This window comes from Oncorhynchus keta, chromosome 5 (genome assembly GCF_023373465.1).
Source record: "Oncorhynchus keta strain PuntledgeMale-10-30-2019 chromosome 5, Oket_V2, whole genome shotgun sequence".
In the NCBI taxonomy this organism is placed as follows: Eukaryota; Metazoa; Chordata; class Actinopteri; order Salmoniformes; family Salmonidae; genus Oncorhynchus; species Oncorhynchus keta.
In genome coordinates this window covers 15,090,403-15,109,783 of record NC_068425.1, presented here as the reverse complement: position 1 = coordinate 15,109,783, position 19,381 = coordinate 15,090,403, and the positions used below count along the sequence as shown (strand labels likewise).

At 45.4% G+C, this 19,381-nt stretch overlaps 1 protein-coding gene across 1 annotated transcript; it reads left to right on the top strand.

Moving 5' to 3' along the window:
• Positions 1-1,427: 1,427 nt before the first annotated feature.
• On the top strand, positions 1,428-19,325 carry LOC118384540 (non-receptor tyrosine-protein kinase TYK2-like). Its single transcript, XM_035771151.2, has 24 exons — positions 1,428-1,934; positions 2,560-2,768; positions 4,556-4,679; positions 10,170-10,302; positions 10,447-10,610; positions 10,816-11,200; positions 11,323-11,508; positions 11,775-11,932; positions 12,029-12,146; positions 12,284-12,467; positions 12,633-12,751; positions 12,977-13,150; positions 13,434-13,521; positions 13,789-13,916; positions 14,145-14,280; positions 14,657-14,808; positions 14,932-15,082; positions 15,213-15,304; positions 15,462-15,654; positions 15,888-16,006; positions 17,873-18,045; positions 18,141-18,258; positions 18,419-18,529; positions 18,622-19,325. Exons 2-24 carry the CDS (start codon positions 2,582-2,584, stop codon positions 18,760-18,762), a joined length of 3,534 nt encoding a protein of 1,177 aa, XP_035627044.1. The 5' UTR covers positions 1,428-1,934; positions 2,560-2,581; the 3' UTR covers positions 18,763-19,325.
• The last annotated feature ends 56 nt before the right edge of the window (positions 19,326-19,381 follow it).

The window sequence follows — 19,381 nt, the reverse complement described above, 5'->3', positions numbered from 1 at the left end:
ACATATTCTTATTTTCAATGACGGCCTGGGAACAGTGGGTTAACTGCCTGTTCAGGGGGAGAACGACAGATTTGTACCTTGTCAGCTCGGGGGTTTGAACTCGCAACCTTCCGGTTACTAGTCCAACGCTCTAACCACTAGGCTACGCTGCCGAGGGTGTAGCAAGTCAGCACCTCAGGAGTAAATGTCAGTTGGCTTTTCATAGCCAATCATTAAGAGTATCTCTACCACTCCTGCTGTCTCTAGAGAGTTGAAAACAGCAGGTCTGGGACAGGTAGCACATCCACGGGACATGTGACAGAGTTGATGGACACCCCATGTTCATTAATGGACAGAAAGTTCCACAGAATGGAATATAATCACATGCTATCAGAAACCGCTGCACTTGACCCCAGGTATAAGAAGTTAGCCTTCAGTGATGCCAGAGCGATCTTCAAAGAATAACCTCAGCAGCAGGGAGGGACAGCCCCAGCAGTCAGCTGGCTCAGGCACCAGGAAGAAGAGGGATCAGAAGCACCAGCAGCAGTAGTGCCACAAACGTCTGCTAGATGCTGTTTGAAGAGAGAGCAACTGGGGATGCAGCACGAAGGAATCCCTCAGCAGATGCCATAAATGGAGGTCCGATCCTATTTGGAGGAGCCCCTGAGCTGGTGGAAGAGCAAGGCCTCTGTCTACCCACAGCTTACTAGTCATGACAGGGAGACTCTGCAGAGAGGGTCTTCTCGAAAACGGGACAAATAATTACAGAGAGAAGAAACCGCATCAGCCCCTCAAAAGTGGGGCAGCTTGCATTTCTGAATGAAAATGTCTCATAAAATAACAATATGGTCAGCATTGCTGTGTGCTGCTGGTTATAACATGGCAATAAAGAGAGAGAAAAGCGGGACCAGTTTAATGTTTTAAGTGGGATGCTGCAGTTTTGCACATTGTTATTTATTTTTCTTTGATATGGTGTAATATATTATTCTGTTCAGATTGTATTCGTTTTGAATGGTTCGATTTATATGCACTTTGTTATTATACATTAAAAATGTATACTTTAAATGCAAATGTTTAATTGCATTCTTTTACATAACAAAACATGCATTTTTAAATACATTGTGGTTAAGGTAGAGTATGATTTCATTTCATAATTTAATTCGAATTGTTTTAACAACAATCATAGTCAAACTATAGCAAACTGTTTGACTTGGAAAAAATACAAAACATGTTTTTAAAAGAGCCGTTTGTGAGCCAAAAGAGCCGGCTCTTTTTGGTGAGCTGATCCGAACGAGCCGGCTCACTGAAAAGAGCCGGAAATGCCCATCGCTACCACCAAGCCAATTTGTGAGAGGTGCTTCAGGAAGCATGGGGTGAAATCTCTTCAGATTACCTCAACAAATTGACAACTAGAATGCCAAGGGTCTGCAAGGCTGTAATTGCTGCAAATGGAGGATTCTTTGATGAAAGCTAAATTTGAAGGGACACAATTATTATTTCGATTAACAATCATTATTTATAACTTTGTCAACGTCTTGACTATATTTCCTATTCATTTTGCAACTAATTTCATGTATGTTTTCATGGAAAACAAGGACATTTCTAAGTGACCTCAAACTTTTCGAATGGTAGTGTATTTCTTGAACTGCAATGTTGGTTAAGGGCTTGTAAGTAAGCATTTCACGATAAGGTCTACAACTGCTGTATTCGGCGCATGTGATAAATAGAATTTGATTTGATCTATCCCACAAGCCTACTGTAATACAGCTGGTTCTAGGGGAGTGGCCAAAAGTGGTTTCGGTGTTTTCATTTTGAAGCTGACTTCTCCATCTATGCGCTTCACGGGAATGCGTAGGAGTAGGGCAAACACGCATTAGGAAATCATACGAAGAGTGGACTTCGGTTCAACCTGCATTGGGTTTTCTAACTATACGTTTTAGGGACGCAACTAAATGGTAAGAAATCTGTAGTTTGACAAATGTGCAGTACAATTTACAAATACCCGGGTTTATTCCAGCATTCGCGGGTAAAGCATGCTATATCAGTATTATAGGAAGTGTGCTTTATGCCACTGGTTTACAATTGTTTACAGTACACAGTAGGCTATATGCCACCATATCCGCGAGCAATCAGTTCGATGACGAAGTGATTCATTTATTGGTGAGAATAGATTTTTAAAATGTGGAAACATTGGATAAATTATATCCGGATTGTCATGTCATGTTATCTTTAAATTTGCGTCTTTACTGATGTTCATGTGCAATACCCGGAAGGCCTTACTAGAAAATATTGAATCATATCGCGAGTTCTCAGAACATGGTAATAATGCCGATCAATTACATGGTAACAAATCTATTTGATCCAGATGTGTTTACTTGCTACAATAAGGCTTACTTTGTAATTGAGTATAATTTTTGTTGTCGATATTAACAAAACCCATGTATAAAACGTATGTCCTTAAATTGTTATCTAATTTCCTTTTCAATGAGTGATTCTGCACCGCAAGACACTATTGAATTACTGCTTGTGGTAAATGCTGGATTACAGTGAAATACTTCTCTTACTTCCTACCTGGGACAGGTGTTGTGACCCAGCCTGGTCCATGATGTCTCGACGGGGCCGCTCCAAGAGTACCAGGACAGGGTCATCCACAGGCCAGTGTGAGCCTCCTCAGGGACCAGGCGTCCATGTCTATCTGTTTTGGACCAAGGCAGGGGAGCGCTATCTGACCCACACAGAGGGTAAAGTGACAGCTGAGGAGCTTTCCATCTCTGCAGCACAGACTGTGGGTAAGAACAAGTGCCATTTATTTTTTTCATGAAACAAACAATATTTTGTATGAGTATTGAGAAAGAATTTAGGACTCTGTTCTGTTACCTCATGTTTGAGGACATTGGCAGCCTGCCACATAAGGGTGTGTTTGGATTGATTACCACAGGAATCTGGGTTTTACAGGGCGTTCAGGAAAGTATTCAGACCCCTTCACAATTTCCATTTTTTTTTACGTTACAGCCTTATTCTAAAATTGATGAAATAGTTTATTTTCCTCACACATTACCACATAATGATTAAGCAAAAACAGCTTTTTAGAAATGCTTGCAAATGTATTAAAAATTGAAATATTTACATAAGTATTCAGACCCTTTACTCAGTACCTTGTTGAATTACCTTTGGCAGCGATTAAAGCCTTGAGTCTTCTTGGGTATAACGCTACAAGCGTGACACACCAGTATCTGGGGAGTTTCTCCCATTCTTTTCTGCAGATCCTCTCAAGCTCTGTCAGGTTGGATGGGGAGCGTTGCTGAACAGCTATTTTCAGGTCTCTCCAGAAATGGTAGATCGGGACATACAGAGACTTGTCCTGAAGACACTCCTGCGTTGTCTTGGCTTTGTGCTTCGAGTTGTTGTCCTGTTGGAAGGTGAACCTTCGCTTCAGAGGTCCTGAGTGCTCTGGAGCAGGTTTTCATCAACGATGTACTTTGCTCTGTTCATCTTTCCCTCGATCCTGACTCGTCTCCCAGTCCCTGCCGCTGAAAAACATCCTCACCGCATGATGCTTCCACCCCCATGATTAACTGTAGGGATGTTATTTGCCAGGTAATGAGAGGTGCATGGTTTCCTCCAGACGTGACGCTTGGCATTCAGGCCATAGAGTTCAATTTTTGTTTTGATCTGACCAGAGAATCTTGTTTCTCATGGTCTGAGAGTCATTTAGATGCCTTTTGGCAAACTCCAAGTGGGTTGCCATGTGCCTTTTAATTTAGTGGCTTCCATCTGGCCACTCTACCAGCAAGGCCTAATTGGTGGAGCGCTGCAGAGATGGTTGTCTTTCTGGAAGGTTCTCCCATCTCCACAGAGGAACTCTGGAGCTCTGTCAAAGTGAACATACAGTTCTTGGTCACCTCCCTGAACAAGGCCCTACTTCCCTGATTGCTCAGTTTGGTCGGGCGGCCAGCTCTAGGAAGAGTTTTGGTATTTCTAAGCTTCTTCAGTTTAAGAATGATGGAGGCCACTGTGTTCTTTGGGACCTTCAATGCTGCAGAAATGTTTTGGTACCCTTCCCCAGGTCTGTGCCTCGACACAACCCTGTCTATGTACAATTCCTTTGACCTCATGGCTTGGTTTTTGCTCTGACATTCACTATCAACTGTGGGACCTTATATAGACAGGTGTGTGCCTTTCCAAATCATGTCCAATCAATTGAATTTACCACAGGTGGACTCCAATCAAGTTGTGTAAAACTTCTCAAAGATGATCAATGGAAACAGGATGCACCTGAGCTCAATTTCGAGTCTCATCGCAAAGGATCTGAATACTTATGTAAATAAGGTTTTAGAGGTTTTTTTGTGTTTTTTACATTTGCAAAAATTTCTAAAAACCTATTTTCACTTTGTCATTATGGGGTTTTGTGTGTAGATTGATGAGGACATTTAAAAAATGTAATCCACTTTAGAATACGGCTGTACCGTAACAAAATGTGGAAAAAGCGAAGGGGTCTGAATACTTTATGAATGCACTGTATGTCATTGAAAGGGTGAATCCAAGGTGTGTGTGACCTATATATCTGTCCCCCTAGGTATCACTCCACTGTGCCATGTCCTGTTTTCCCTGTATGACCCTGAATCCCACTGTTGGTACAGTCCTAACCATTTCTTCAACTCAGAAGAGCAGACAAGACTGACACTCCATTATCGCATGAGGTTAGTTTGTGTGTGTGTGTTTAAAAAAAGGCCATCCGTCCCCTCCTCTCTACCTACATTTCCCTCACACTCCCTTCAGTTTCCCTTGAGTCCCGTTAGTTTGGCTGTTCAGTCTACCATAGTTATCAAGAGAAGCATTAGCATTGTTCTGAACGGAAATCCTGTGTAGGACCAGAACCCAGAGAAGTATCAGCATTGTTCTGAACGGAAATCCTGTGTAGGACCAGAACCCAGAGAAGTATCAGCATTGTTCTGAGTGGACATCCTGTGTAGGACCAGAACCCAGAGATGTATCAGCATTGTTCTGAAGGACATCCTGTGTAGGACCAGAACCCAGAGATGTATCAGCATTGTTCTGAAGGACATCCTGTGTAGGACCAGAACCCAGAGAAGTATCAGCATTGTTCTGAGTGGACATCCTGTGTAGGACCAGAACCCAGAGATGTATCAGCATTGTTCTGAAGGACATCCTGTGTAGGACCAGAACCCAGAGAAGTATCAGCATTGTTCTGAGTGGACATCCTGTGTAGGACCAGAACCCAGAGATGTATCAGCATTGTTCTGAGTGGACATCCTGTGTAGGATCAGAACCCAGAGAAGTATCAGCATTGTTCTGAGTGGACATCCTGTGTAGGATCAGAACCCAGAGAAGTATCAGCATTGTTCTGAGTGGACATCCTGTGGAGGACCAGAACCCAGAGATGTATCAGCATTGTTCTGAAGGACATCCGGTGTAGGACCAGAACCCAGAGAAGTATCAGCATTGTTCTGAAGGACATCCTGTGGAGGACCAGAACCCAGAGATGTATCAGCATTGTTCTGAGTGGACATCCTGTGTAGGACCAGAACCCAGAGATGTATCAGCATTGTTCTGAGTGGACATCCGGTGTAGGACCAGAACCCAGAGATGTATCAGCATTGTTCTGAGTGGACATCCTGTGTAGGACCAGAACCCAGAGATGTATCAGCATTGTTCTGAGTGGACATCCTGTGTAGGACCAGAACCCAGAGAAGTATCAGCATTGTTCTGAGTGGACATCCTGTGGAGGACCAGAACCCAGAGATGTATCAGCTTTGTTCTGAGTGGACATCCTGGGTAGGACCAGAACCCAGAGAAGTATCAGCATTGTTCTGAGTGGACATCCTGTGGAGGACCAGAACCCAGAGATGTATCAGCATTGTTCTGAGTGGACATCCTGTGTAGGACCAGAACCCAGAGATGTATCAGCATTGTTCTGAGCGGACATCCTGTGGAGGACCAGAACCCAGAGAAGTATCAGCATTGTTCTGAAGGACATCCGGTGTAGGACCAGAACCCAGAGAAGTATCAGCATTGTTCTGAGTGGACATCCTGTGGAGGACCAGAACCCAGAGATGTATCAGCATTGTTCTGAAGGACATCCTGTGTAGGATCAGAACCCAGAGATGTATCAGCATTGTTCTGAAGGACATCCGGTGTAGGACCAGAACCCAGAGAAGTATCAGCATTGTTCTGAGTGGACATCCTGTGGAGGACCAGAACCCAGAGATGTATCAGCATTGTTCTGAGTGGACATCCTGTGTAGGACCAGAACCCAGAGAAGTATCAGCATTGTTCTGAGTGGACATCCTGTGGAGGACCAGAACCCAGAGATGTATCAGCATTGTTCTGAAGGACATCCTGTGTAGGATCAGAACCCAGAGATGTATCAGCATTGTTCTGAAGGACATCCGGTGTAGGACCAGAACCCAGAGAAGTATCAGCATTGTTCTGAGTGGACATCCTGTGGAGGACCAGAACCCAGAGATGTATCAGCATTGTTCTGAGTGGACATCCTGTGTAGGACCAGAACCCAGAGAAGTATCAGCATTGTTCTGAGTGGACATCCTGTGTAGGACCAGAACCCAGAGATGTATCAGCATTGTTCTGAGTGGACATCCTGTGTAGGACCAGAACCCAGAGAAGTATCAGCATTGTTCTGAAGGACATCCGGTGTAGGACCAGAACCCAGAGATGTATCAGCATTGTTCTGAAGGACATCCTGTGTAGGATCAGAACCCAGAGATGTATCAGCATTGTTCTGAGTGGACATCCTGTGTAGGACCAGAACCCAGAGATGTATCAGCATTGTTCTGAGCGGACATCCTGTGGAGGACCAGAACCCAGAGAAGTATCAGCATTGTTCTGAGTGGACATCCTGTGGAGGACCAGAACCCAGAGATGTATCAGCATTGTTCTGAAGGACATCCTGTGTAGGATCAGAACCCAGACATGTATCAGCATTGTTCTGAAGGACATCCGGTGTAGGACCAGAACCCAGAGAAGTATCAGCATTGTTCTGAGTGGACATCCTGTGTAGGACCAGAACCCAGAGAAGTATCAGCATTGTTCTGAGTGGACATCCTGTGGAGGACCAGAACCCAGAGATGTATCAGCATTGTTCTGAGTGGACATCCTGTGTAGGACCAGAACCCAGAGAAGTATCAGCATTGTTCTGAGTGGACATCCGGTGTAGGACCAGAACCCAGAGATGTATCAGCATTGTTCTGAGTGGACATCCTGTGTAGGACCAGAACCCAGAGAAGTATCAGCATTGTTCTGAGTGGACATCCTGTGTAGGACCAGAACCCAGAGATGTATCAGCATTGTTCTGAAGGACATCCTGTGTAGGACCAGAACCCAGAGAAGTATCAGCATTGTTCTGAGTGGACATCCTGTGTAGGACCAGAACCCAGAGAAGTATCAGCATTGTTCTGAAGGACATCCTGTGTAGGACCAGAACCCAGAGAAGTATCAGCATTGTTCTGAGTGGACATCCTGTGTAGGACCAGAACCCAGAGATGTATCAGCATTGTTCTGAGTGGACATCCTGTGTAGGACCAGAACCCAGAGAAGTATCAGCATTGTTCTGAGTGGACATCCTGTGTAGGACCAGAACCCAGAGATGTATCAGCATTGTTCTGAGTGGACATCCTGTGGAGGACCAGAACCCAGAGAAGTATCAGCATTGTTCTGAAGGACATCCTGTGTAGGACCAGAACCCAGAGAAGTATCAGCATTGTTCTGAAGGACATCCGGTGTAGGACCAGAACCCAGAGAAGTATCAGCATTGTTCTGAAGGACATCCGGTGTAGGACCAGAACCCAGAGAAGCATCAGCATTGTTCTGAAGGACATCCTGTGGAGGACCAGAACCCAGAGAAGTATCAGCATTGTTCTGAAGGACATCCGGTGTAGGACCAGAACCCAGAGAAGTATCAGCATTGTTCTGAGTGGACATCCTGTGTAGGACCAGAACCCAGAGAAGCATCAGCATTGTTCTGAAGGACATCCGGTGGAGGACCAGAACCCAGAGAAGTATCAGCATTGTTCTGAGTGGACATCCTGTGGAGGACCAGAACCCAGAGATGTATCAGCATTGTTCTGAGTGGACATCCTGTGTAGGACCAGAACCCAGAGATGTATCAGCATTGTTCTGAGTGGACATCCTGTGTAGGACCAGAACCCAGAGATGTATCAGCATTGTTCTGAAGGACATCCTGTGTAGGATCAGAACCCAGAGAAGTATCAGCATTGTTCTGAGTGGACATCCTGTGTAGGACCAGAACCCAGAGAAGCATCAGCATTGTTCTGAAGGACATCCGGTGTAGGACCAGAACCCAGAGAAGTATCAGCATTGTTCTGAGTGGACATCCTGTGTAGGACCAGAACCCAGAGATGTATCAGCATTGTTCTGAAGGACATCCTGTGTAGGATCAGAACCCAGAGAAGTATCAGCATTGTTCTGAGTGGACATCCTGTGTAGGACCAGAACCCAGAGATGTATCAGCATTGTTCTGAAGGACATCCTGTGTAGGATCAGAACCCAGAGAAGTATCAGCATTGTTCTGAGTGGACATCCTGTGGAGGACCAGAACCCAGAGAAGTATCAGCATTGTTCTGAAGGACATCCGGTGTAGGACCAGAACCCAGAGAAGTATCAGCATTGTTCTGAGTGGACATCCTGTGTAGGACCAGAACCCAGAGATGTATCAGCATTGTTCTGAAGGACGTCCTGTGTAGGATCAGAACCCAGAGAAGTATCAGCATTGTTCTGAGTGGACATCCTGTGTAGGACCAGAACCCAGAGATGTATCAGCATTGTTCTGAAGGACATCCTGTGTAGGATCAGAACCCAGAGAAGTATCAGCATTGTTCTGAGTGGACATCCTGTGGAGGACCAGAACCCAGAGAAGTATCAGCATTGTTCTGAGTGGACATCCTGTGTAGGACCAGAACCCAGAGATGTATCAGCATTGTTCTGAAGGACATCCTGTGTAGGACCAGAACCCAGAGAAGTATCAGCATTGTTCTGAGTGGACATCCTGTGGAGGACCAGAACCCAGAGAAGTATCAGCATTGTTCTGAAGGACATCCGGTGTAGGACCAGAACCCAGAGAAGTATCAGCATTGTTCTGAGTGGACATCCTGTGTAGGACCAGAACCCAGAGATGTATCAGCATTGTTCTGAAGGACATCCTGTGTAGGATCAGAACCCAGAGAAGTATCAGCATTGTTCTGAGTGGACATCCTGTGTAGGACCAGAACCCAGAGATGTATCAGCATTGTTCTGAGTGGACATCCTGTGTAGGACCAGAACCCAGAGAAGTATCAGCATTGTTCTGAGTGGACATCCTGTGGAGGACCAGAACCCAGAGAAGTATCAGCATTGTTCTGAGTGGACATCCTGTGTAGGACCAGAACCCAGAGATGTATCAGCATTGTTCTGATGGACATCCTGTGTAGGACCAGAACCCAGAGATGTATCAGCATTGTTCTGAAGGACATCCTGTGTAGGACCAGAACCCAGAGAAGTATCAGCATTGTTCTGAGTGGACATCCTGTGGAGGACCAGAACCCAGAGAAGTATCAGCATTGTTCTGAGTGGACATCCTGTGTAGGACCAGAACCCAGAGATGTATCAGCATTGTTCTGAAGGACATCCTGTGTAGGATCAGAACCCAGAGAAATATCAGCGTTGTTCTGAGCGGACATCCTGTGTAGGACCAGAACCCAGAGAAGTATCAGCGTTGTTCTGAGCGGACATCCTGTGTAGGACCAGAACCCAGAGAAGTATCAGCGTTGTTCTGAGCGGACATCCTGTGGAGGACCAGAACCCAGAGAAGTATCAGCATTGTTCTGAGCGGACATCCTGTGGAGGACCAGAACCCAGAGAAGTATCAGCACTGTTCTGAGTGGACATCCTGTGTAGGACCAGAACCCAGAGAAGTATCAGCGTTGTTCTGAGTGGACATCCTGTGGAGGATCAGAACCCAAGTCCCAGTCAGCATAATTGTGCTAGCGGGAGCCGACCGCTCAGACTGGCTAGGGCATACCAGCCAACTGTTTTCATAGTGTGTATGTGTGTGTTTGTGAGAGAGAGTTAGTATTTGTCTGTATGGGGAGACGATGCACTGTATGCTTTTGCGTACAGGCATTTTTATATAGGGAATTTTCTCTTTCTGTTCCCAGGTTTTACTTTCGGAATTGGCATGGGTTGAGTGAGAAGGAGCCGTCAGTGTCGCGATATGCCCCACGGTCAGGGACAGAGGACAGGGGCTCACCTCTACTAGAAATGACCTCCCTGGAATACCTCTTCTGCCAGGTGAGTTTCAGAATGAGGCGTGTTTTATCCAAAATGTGTTTGTATTCATATATTCCTGTGGAAGTGTGCATTAACATAATATTCCTGTGTCACACGAATGTTTTCGTATTGTGAAATAAGTCATTTCCCTTTTGTTTCGCTTAGGCAAAGTTTGATTTTGTGAATGATGTCACACCGATGGAGGATGCTCAAGGAAAGGAAGAGTTGAGTCGCTTTAAGAATGAGAGTCTGGGGATGGCTGTGCTGCACCTCTCTCACCAGGCCCTGCGCTCGGGCTGCACGCTACAGGAAGTGGCCAAGTCTGTCAGGTAAGCCATGAGTCAGAGGGGATGGGTGCATTGCTTCAGGAAGGGCTTTGACAAGGTTTCAGACATTACTATAGTCTGAGGCTGTGTTGAAAATGACACCTTATTCACTATTAAAAACTAGTGCACTATATAGGGAAACTAGTGCCATTACAAACGCAGCCGTAATGTTTTGATTGACTTCCATATTCCCCTTGCCATACTGTAGCTTCCTGCGCTGCATTCCGAGATCCTTCTCCAAACATATAGCGAAGGACAACTTCCTGACCAAGATCCGTATCCGGCGTGTGTTTGCTGACTTTGTGAAGACCTTCCAGGAGCACACTGTGGACGTAGGACGCCTGGGCTCCCAGGAGGTCATGTATAAATACCTGTCTACTCTGGAGCACCTAGCCCCCCGTTTCGGTACCGAGACCTTCCTCGCGGCCCAACTGGAGCTGAGGAAGGACGGGGCCGACGGGAGCGGCTCCTACCTCAACACCAGCCACGCCCATGGGGCCTCTGACCCTGAGAACGTTGGCCCTCGGGTCATGCATGAGGTCATGGTGTCTGGTACCAAGGGGATTCAGTGGAGGAAGATGACAGTGCAGAATGTATGTCTGTCCCATTGGATGTTTATCAGGCTCTTTGACTGCTAGTTAGAACTGTGCCTTTGTGTGTTTCTCGTAGTATGCCTTTTGTAGGATGCTCTGTAAGTTGTGTCTATCTGTTCTAGCCTCAGGCCAACAGTTACTTTGGGAACGATTACTTAGGGAATCGGAAAAGTGTGAAGCAATCGCCCCTCCAGCAAGAACCCAAATCCTCTGACACATGGACATCTTTCTGCGACTTCCCTGAAATCTCCCACATCACCATCACTGGAGCCAACGTCAGCATCATTAAACAGGACAACTTATCTATGGTTCGAGCACCTGCCTCTCAACTGCTTTCTGTTGGGCCCCAAACCTATCTTGAGATACACACACGTAGCTCCATGTTTTGTGCAAATCCCCCATTGACAACATTGCATGATTTATGTGAAAACCTAAGTCAAGTGTGCAGATCTCAAGTTAGGTTTGTGTGTGAAGTTGCATCTTACTATATGATGTCTGTATGGAAGCAGAGTATCTGACTGCGAAATGCGTGTAGGTGGTGTTTTCTGAGGATGATATGTTTATATGTGTGCAGGAGGTTCAAATGAATTCCAGCCTTGAGGCTCTGTCTTTCGTCTCCCTGCTGGACGGCTACTTCCGGCTTACTGCAGACGCACACCACTACCTGTGTCACGAGGTGGCTCCGCCCAGAGTAGTGCTCAGTGCCACCAATGGCCTCCATGGACCAATGAAGTGAGTAACACACACACACACACACACACACACACACACACACACACACACACACACTGCCCTGGCTCCCACTGTAATTCTGACGGTCTTTTTCAGTGATGACTTTGTGCTGCAGAGACTGAGGAAGGAAGCAGTTGAAGAGGGAGCCTTTCTTGTGCGCTGGAGCGTCCTCGACTACCACCGCATCATATTAGCTGTTCTAAACAAGAGTCAGGTAAACACGCCTCCGCACCAAGCCCTGAAGGACGAGGCACATGGAAAATGTCCAGTCCAAAAATATAAAAAGAAATACAATGTCATTAGAAGTTATATATTTGGATGCATGTGTGTGTCTTTGCTGGCTTCCTATAGAATGGACAAGCTGCAATCCACAAGCAGTTCAGGATCCTGCATAGTGGTTCAGTGTTTTCTCTGGAAGGCTGGGACCGGGAGTTCTGCAGTGTCAAGGAGCTCACCGACAGCCTCAAGACCTTTGTGCTCAAGTCTGGCACAGACAATTTCACTGTGAAGAAATGCTGCCTACCCCGACCTGCAGGTTAGCCTGTGTGTAAATGTGTTTTTTTAAATAGATGTGCATTGTTGTTGTTCTGCCCCTAACATACGACAGCTCAACATATGTACAGAGATGTTATTCTGTAAGGTTGTGTTGTGTGTCCATGTTTTCCTATACTGTATTTAAATGAGTGTTTGTGTGCTGCAGAACTGTCCAACCTCTTGGTGATGAGGCAGGGTGCGGACCAGTGTGTTCAGCCTGACTCTGGGGCCTTGTGTCTGACTCAGCTGAGGTTCCATCAGATCAAAGACAAGGAGATCACCCAGGTGAGAGAGAGGGCATTCTTCTCTTCTATACATCTCTCTGTCAGCACCCTCTTTTGTGTATTTTTCACCTGGGTTATATTCAGTAGGGCACAACGTAGCGAAACACTTTGCAACAGTACCTCCCAGTTTCACTAAATTTTTCCCTACTGAACACTGATGCTCTTCTCTATCTTTGTCCGGTTTGTACCCAGTACTTCTAAAATGGCTGTTTGTCCCTGTGCTCAGGAGCAGCATCTGGGCCGTGGGACCAGGACCAACATCTACTCTGGCAGTCTGTTGGTGTGGGGTGGAGCAGAGGAGGAGGATGAGGAGGACAAGTGGAACAACAATCTTACTGATCGCAAAGAGATCCGAGTGGTTCTTAAGATCTTGGACCAGAGCCACAAGGACATAGCATTAGTGAGTTACCATTACTGTATCATTATCCTCTTACAGGAATTGATTGCGTGATGAGTAACCTTACCTGAGACCTGAAGACTTTAGCTCTGTGTGATAATGCCTGGGCTTTAGCTCTGTGCGATAACACCATCCCAGGTTCCAACCCAGTTTGCCACAATCACACAACGTTTTCTTAAGTACCTTGTTGGTTCTAAACTACCGTTTTCACCAATTCAACTCTGTTGAATGTGAACCTTTGTTTACAATGTCATGATAATCCTTCCTCTTTCCTGTCCTCTCGTAGGCGTTCTTTGAAACAGCCAGTCTGATGAGCCAAGTATCTCACAGTCACCTGGTCTTTGTACACGGCGTGTTTGTCAAAGGATCTGAGAGTAAGTCACCATGGCACTACTCAACCTCACACTTCCTCATTCAGCTGTGCAACTTCCTTCTTCAGCACTGACACTTCCCTCTCAGAAGGTTAATTGTATTGGTTGTTTGAATTACTAGGCAACAGGACTGGTGTACAGTGCAATCACAAGCCTGACTCTCAGCCAAACCATAGCCCTTTAATTAGAATCAATACATTGAAGTGTCGCTCACCTCTAACAGTAAGTGGTGTGATCCTTGATAATAATCCTTGTCTTTGACCTGTGCAGACATCATGGTGGAGGAGTTTGTGGAGTTTGGGCCTCTGGATGTGTTCCTGCGAAGGGAAAGGGCACTGGTCACTCCTCAGTGGAAATTTACTGTAGCCAAACAGCTGGCCAGTGCCCTGAGCTACCTTGTGAGTCAGCCTGATACCCTCACATCACAACAAACTAAGATTACTCCTCACTCATTGTATGAAACAATGACCTTTTAGGATGTTGATCTCCTGTCTTCTGTGATGGTCCCTCCGTTTCAAACTCTAAACCCTTGTGTTCATAGTTAATGTATTGCCAACCCTCATCTCCCACTATTGAGTGTCCTGAATGTACTTTATGTTGTTACCTATACCACCTGGTTACTACAGGAGACTAAACAACTGGTACATGGTAACGTCTGTGCCAAAAACATTCTGGTGGCTCGCCGTGGTCTGGAGGAGGGCACCTTTCCCTTCGTCAAGCTGAGCGATCCAGGCATTGCCCTCAACGTGCTGTCCAGAGAAGGTTAGTTCCTACTTGACCAATAAAACAGTTGGTTCCTACCAGACCACATCAATGTTGGGCAACACTCACTACATGAGAAATAGAATCTCTCCACAGTGAGTTATTTTGTCAACCCTCAATTTCCGTCTCTGGTGATTTTGTTTGATCTTCATTCTTTTAGATCAGATTGAGTCACAGGAAGCCCTGTGTAAACCACTTCCTGGTTGCTGTGAGGCCCACTTCCTGGTTGTCTTGTACTTATCATCATATTGACACTTAGCAGGAAGGCTTTAGAGGTTATTTAGTTTGTGCTGTGAGACCATGTGATTCATGAACCTACTGAATGTAGTGGTATTATATAGCCTGGTCTGACTTAGACTCTCTGTATGCCCTACAGAGCGTGTCGAGCGAATTCCATGGATCGCCCCGGAGTGTGTGCCAAGTGGTGCCCCATTCGGCAGAGCTGCTGACCAGTGGAGCTTTGGAGCCACACTGCTGGAGATCTGCAACAATGGAGATTTGCCCATGAGTGGCAGCACGCTCACTGAGGTACACACAGCCCTATCATCACTGCCCTTCAATTCTCCTCCCTCTAATCATAACTCATTTTTCTGCCATCCTCTTACCATTCCTGTGATTCATACTGAACCCTGACGTCTAACCTGCCAACAGAAAGAGCGTTTCTATGAGACGCGGAGTCGCCTCACCGAGCCCTCGTCGCAGGAACTGGCCAGCTTCATTAGCATGTGTTTGACCTACGAACCCCGGGAGAGGCCGTCCTTCCGTACTGTGCTTCGAGAGCTCACTGAACTACAGATCAAGAGTATGTCCTCTCCTTTTATTCTTTGGGTCACAGTCTGTTTCTCTCCGTTTCCTCTTCTAGCATTTAGATTGACCACATTTTCGTGATTGATTAGTGTTGCTTTAATGTTGCTCTCCTGGTTTCTGATCAGATCCTGACATATCCCCCCTGGAGTCTCTCCCAGATGCTGACCCCAACGTTTTCCTCAAACGCTACTTGAAAAAGATCCGGGACTTAGGGGAGGTGAGTTAATTTCCCCGCAGGACAACATGACTCTTATAAACCCCTCTGTGCTCTTCATCCTCTGTTGTGCTTTGTGATCTACTAGCGTTATGGAAAACATTATTCCCTGGCCTCCTTCTAAATGAGAGAATGCTTTGTGCTCTCTCTCTGTCTCCAGGGTCACTTTGGGAAGGTGATGCTCTATGTGTATGACCCAGCCAACGACGGGACAGGGGACTATGTGGCAGTGAAGGCCCTGAAGCATGAGGGAGGCAGCCATCTCCATGAAGGCTGGATGAAGGAGATTGAGATCCTCAAGTCTCTTTACCACAGCAACATAGTCAAGTACAAGGGCTGCTGCTCTGAGCTGGGTGAGTGGCATGTGATCCAGTCAAGCTCACCTGTCTGTCATCCACCTGCTGTATATGACTAGCTGTCTCATTTTCATACAATGCTTGTTTAGTACGTTTCTTGCTTGGCTCCTTCCTACATATGACATGTTCGTGTGTGGGGGGTTTCCAGCATCTGTTCACATATACATGTGTAGGGTAGTGTCTGTATGTATGAGTGACTGCTGTAAATGCCTGTTTCGTTGTCTCCACAGGAGGGCAGACGGTGCAGCTGATTATGGAGTTCCTACCTCTGGGCAGCCTTAGAGAGTACCTAGCCAAACACCGCCTGGGTGTGGCTCACAGCCTCCTCTTTGCACAGCAGATATGCCAGGTGAGACAGGAGCACTGCACGGGGGGCTGGTAATATAAAGATACAGTTGAAGTTGGAAGTTTACATACATCTTAGCCAAATACATTTAAACTCAGTATTTCACAATTCCTTACATTTAATCCTAGTAAAAATGTCCTGTCTTAGGTCAGTTCGGATCACCAATTTATTTTAAGTATGTGAAATGTCAGAACAATAGTACAGAATGATTTATTTCAGCTTTTATTTCTTTCATCACATTCCCAGTGGGTCAGAAGTTTACATACACTCAATTAGTATTTGGTAGCATTGCCTTTAAATTGTTTAATTTGGATCAAATGTTTCGGGTAGCCTTCCACAAGCTTCCCACAATAAGTTGGATGAATTTTGGCCCATTCCTCCTGACAGAGCTAGTGTAACTGAGTCAGGTTTGTAGGCCTCCTTGCTCACACATGCTTTTTCGGTTCTGCCCACACATTTTCTATAGGGTTGAGGTCAGGGCTTTGTTATGGCCACTCCAATACCTTGTCTTTGTTGTCCTTAAGCCATTTTGCCACAAATTTGGAAGTATGCTTAGGGTCATTCTCCATTTGGAAGACCCATTTGCGACCAAGCTTTAACTTCCTGACTGATGTCTTGAGATGTTGCTTCACTATATCCATAGAATGTTCCTCCCTCATGATGTCATCTATTTTGTGAAGTGCACCAGTCCCTCCTGAAGCAGAGCACCCCCACAACATTATGCTGCCACCCCCGTGCTTCACGGTTGGGATGATGTTCTTCGGCTTGCAAGCCTCCCCCTTTTTCCTCCAAACATAACAATGGTCATTCTGGCCAAACAGTTCTGTTTTTGTTTAATCAGACCAGAGGACATTTTTCCAAAAAGTATGATATTTGTCCCCATGTGCAGTTGCAAACCGCAGTCCGGCTTTTTTATGGCGGTTTTAGAGCAGTGGCTTCTTCCTTGCTTAGGGGCCTTTCAGATTATGTCGATATAGGACTCGTTTTACTGTGGATATAGATACTTTTGTACCAGTTTCCTCCAGCATCTTCACAAGGTCCTTTGCTGTTGTTCTGGGATAGATTGTAACTTTTCGCACCAAGGTACTTTCATCTCTAGGAGATAGAACGCATCTCCTTCCCACGGCTGCGTGGTCCCATGGTGTTTATACTTGCGCACTATTGTTTGTACAGATGAACATGGTACCTTCAGGCATTTGGAAATTGCTCCCAAGGGTGATCCAGACTTGTGGAGGTCTACAATTTTTTCTGAGGTCTTGGCTGATTTCTTTTGATTGTCTCATGATGTCAAGCAAAGAGGCACTGAGTTTGAAGGTAGGCCTTGAAATACATCCGCGGGTATACCTCCAATTGACTAAAATGATGTAAATTAGCCTATCAGAAGCTTCTAAAGCCATGACATAATTTTATGGAATTTTCCATGTTGTTTGAAGGCACAATTAACTTCTGACCCACTGGAATTGTGAGACAGTGAATTATAAGTTAAATAATCTGTCTGTAAACAATTGTTGGAAAAATTACTTGCCATGCACGAAGTAGATGTCCTAACCGACTTGCCAAAACTATAGTTTTATTAACAAGAAATGTGTGGAGTGGTTGAAAAAACAAGTTTTAATGACTCCAACCTAAGTGTATATTAACTTCCAATTTCAACTGTATATGTAATCTAGATTATTTCTAGGGTTCTGTTTAGGTCTGTAGCTGGTACACTGCTTGGGTTCAAGTTGAAGATTTGCTATCCAATATTGGAATATTGTTTTATACAACAATAGATTAAAGTACTCTATTTTCTTCTCTAACCACTACTCTCTTTCACCTTGGTCTCCCTCATCGCTCCTCCTGCTCCTTCTGCTTTTTTTCCTTTTTAAGGGGATGGATTACCTGCACTCGAAGCGATACATCCACCGGGACTTGGCTGCCCGGAACGTACTGGTGGAGAATGAGTATCTGGTGAAGATCGGGGACTTTGGCCTTACCAAATACATCCCAGAGGGAGATGTTTACTACCGCGTGCGTGAGGATGGAGACAGTCCTGTGTACTGGTGAGTCCTGGAGCCATTAGTTCCCTGCTGGGCTCTTGGCTGCTAATTTAGAGTCCAGATGTGTGCATTAAAAAGGTGTTTGACTTATTTTACAGGTATGCGATTGAGTGTCTGAAGGAGAGCAAGTTTTCCTTCTCTTCAGACATTTGGTCCTTTGGCGTGACGCTCTATGAGGTCCTGACCCACGGTGACCATCGTCAGAGCCCTCCAGTGGTACGAAATGACACCCTCCATCTCTCTCAAACTAGCTCAGTCTAAATCTGCATGATCCATTTAATCAAGGACACCAACCTTTTGCATAATACTGATACAGTCAGTGTGTGGTTTTGAGTGTATTAATTGTGACTTGTGCGTTTTGTATGTTTTTTTATAGAAGTTTGTTCAGATGATGGGTAACGTGCAGGGTCAGATGACTGTGATGGTGCTGATTAAGCTGCTGGAGAAACACAATAGGTTGCCCTGCCCCCGAGACTGTCCTAGCGAGGTCAAGCATACAGCTAAACACTCTCACACAGTCTTCATTACTTCTGTAAGCCAAATGCACCTAGGGAAACGAACCTGTCTTGTTTTCAACAGGTCCACATGTTGATGCAGCATTGTTGGGACTTTGACCCCGCGAGACGGCCATCTTTCAAATCCCTCATGGAGTCCATCGAAGCGATTCGCAAGACATACGAACGGCAACCCAATATGTGGCTGGCCCAAATTAGCCAATGAGAACCGTGCCTTTTCACAGGCCAGCTAGCCTTACTCCTGTATGCCTCAGCACTTTGCTACAAGTCTACTCTAGAGTCTACACCACACCCTGCACCACGGTGCCCTCTGTCTGTTCTGAAGGAGTACACTGCTCTTTGTATTAATGAATTGGAACTCAGGTTTTTAGTAATTCCCATCTATTCATTCATATAGATGAGCCCTTAGTGATGGCACTTGTTTTATTTTGATGCGACAGATATTGTTTTTTTAGGTGTGAAATTCCCTGAATGGCAGCTATAGTGCTGTCTCGGGAAGAGAACCGGGTCCATGTTCCATGACTGATCCAATTAGGTGCTACATTTTAGCCCGAGTTGGAGGATCCCTATCATATGAAATATGATTTGTCACTCATAATGTTCACATGATTAATATAACACTTTAATTGAGGCATGTATATTACCAACCGTTTCTCTTTATTTCTGTATTGATGTAGATATTAAACATTTGCTGTTTTTATTGTATCATATGTTTTTCCTTATGTCTGTATGTATTAAATGTTTGAGTGGGCGAATGTTGAAAATTAAGCATTTGTATCCCTGTGTATCACTGTGTTTAATCAATTTGACCAAAGTCCAAAAAA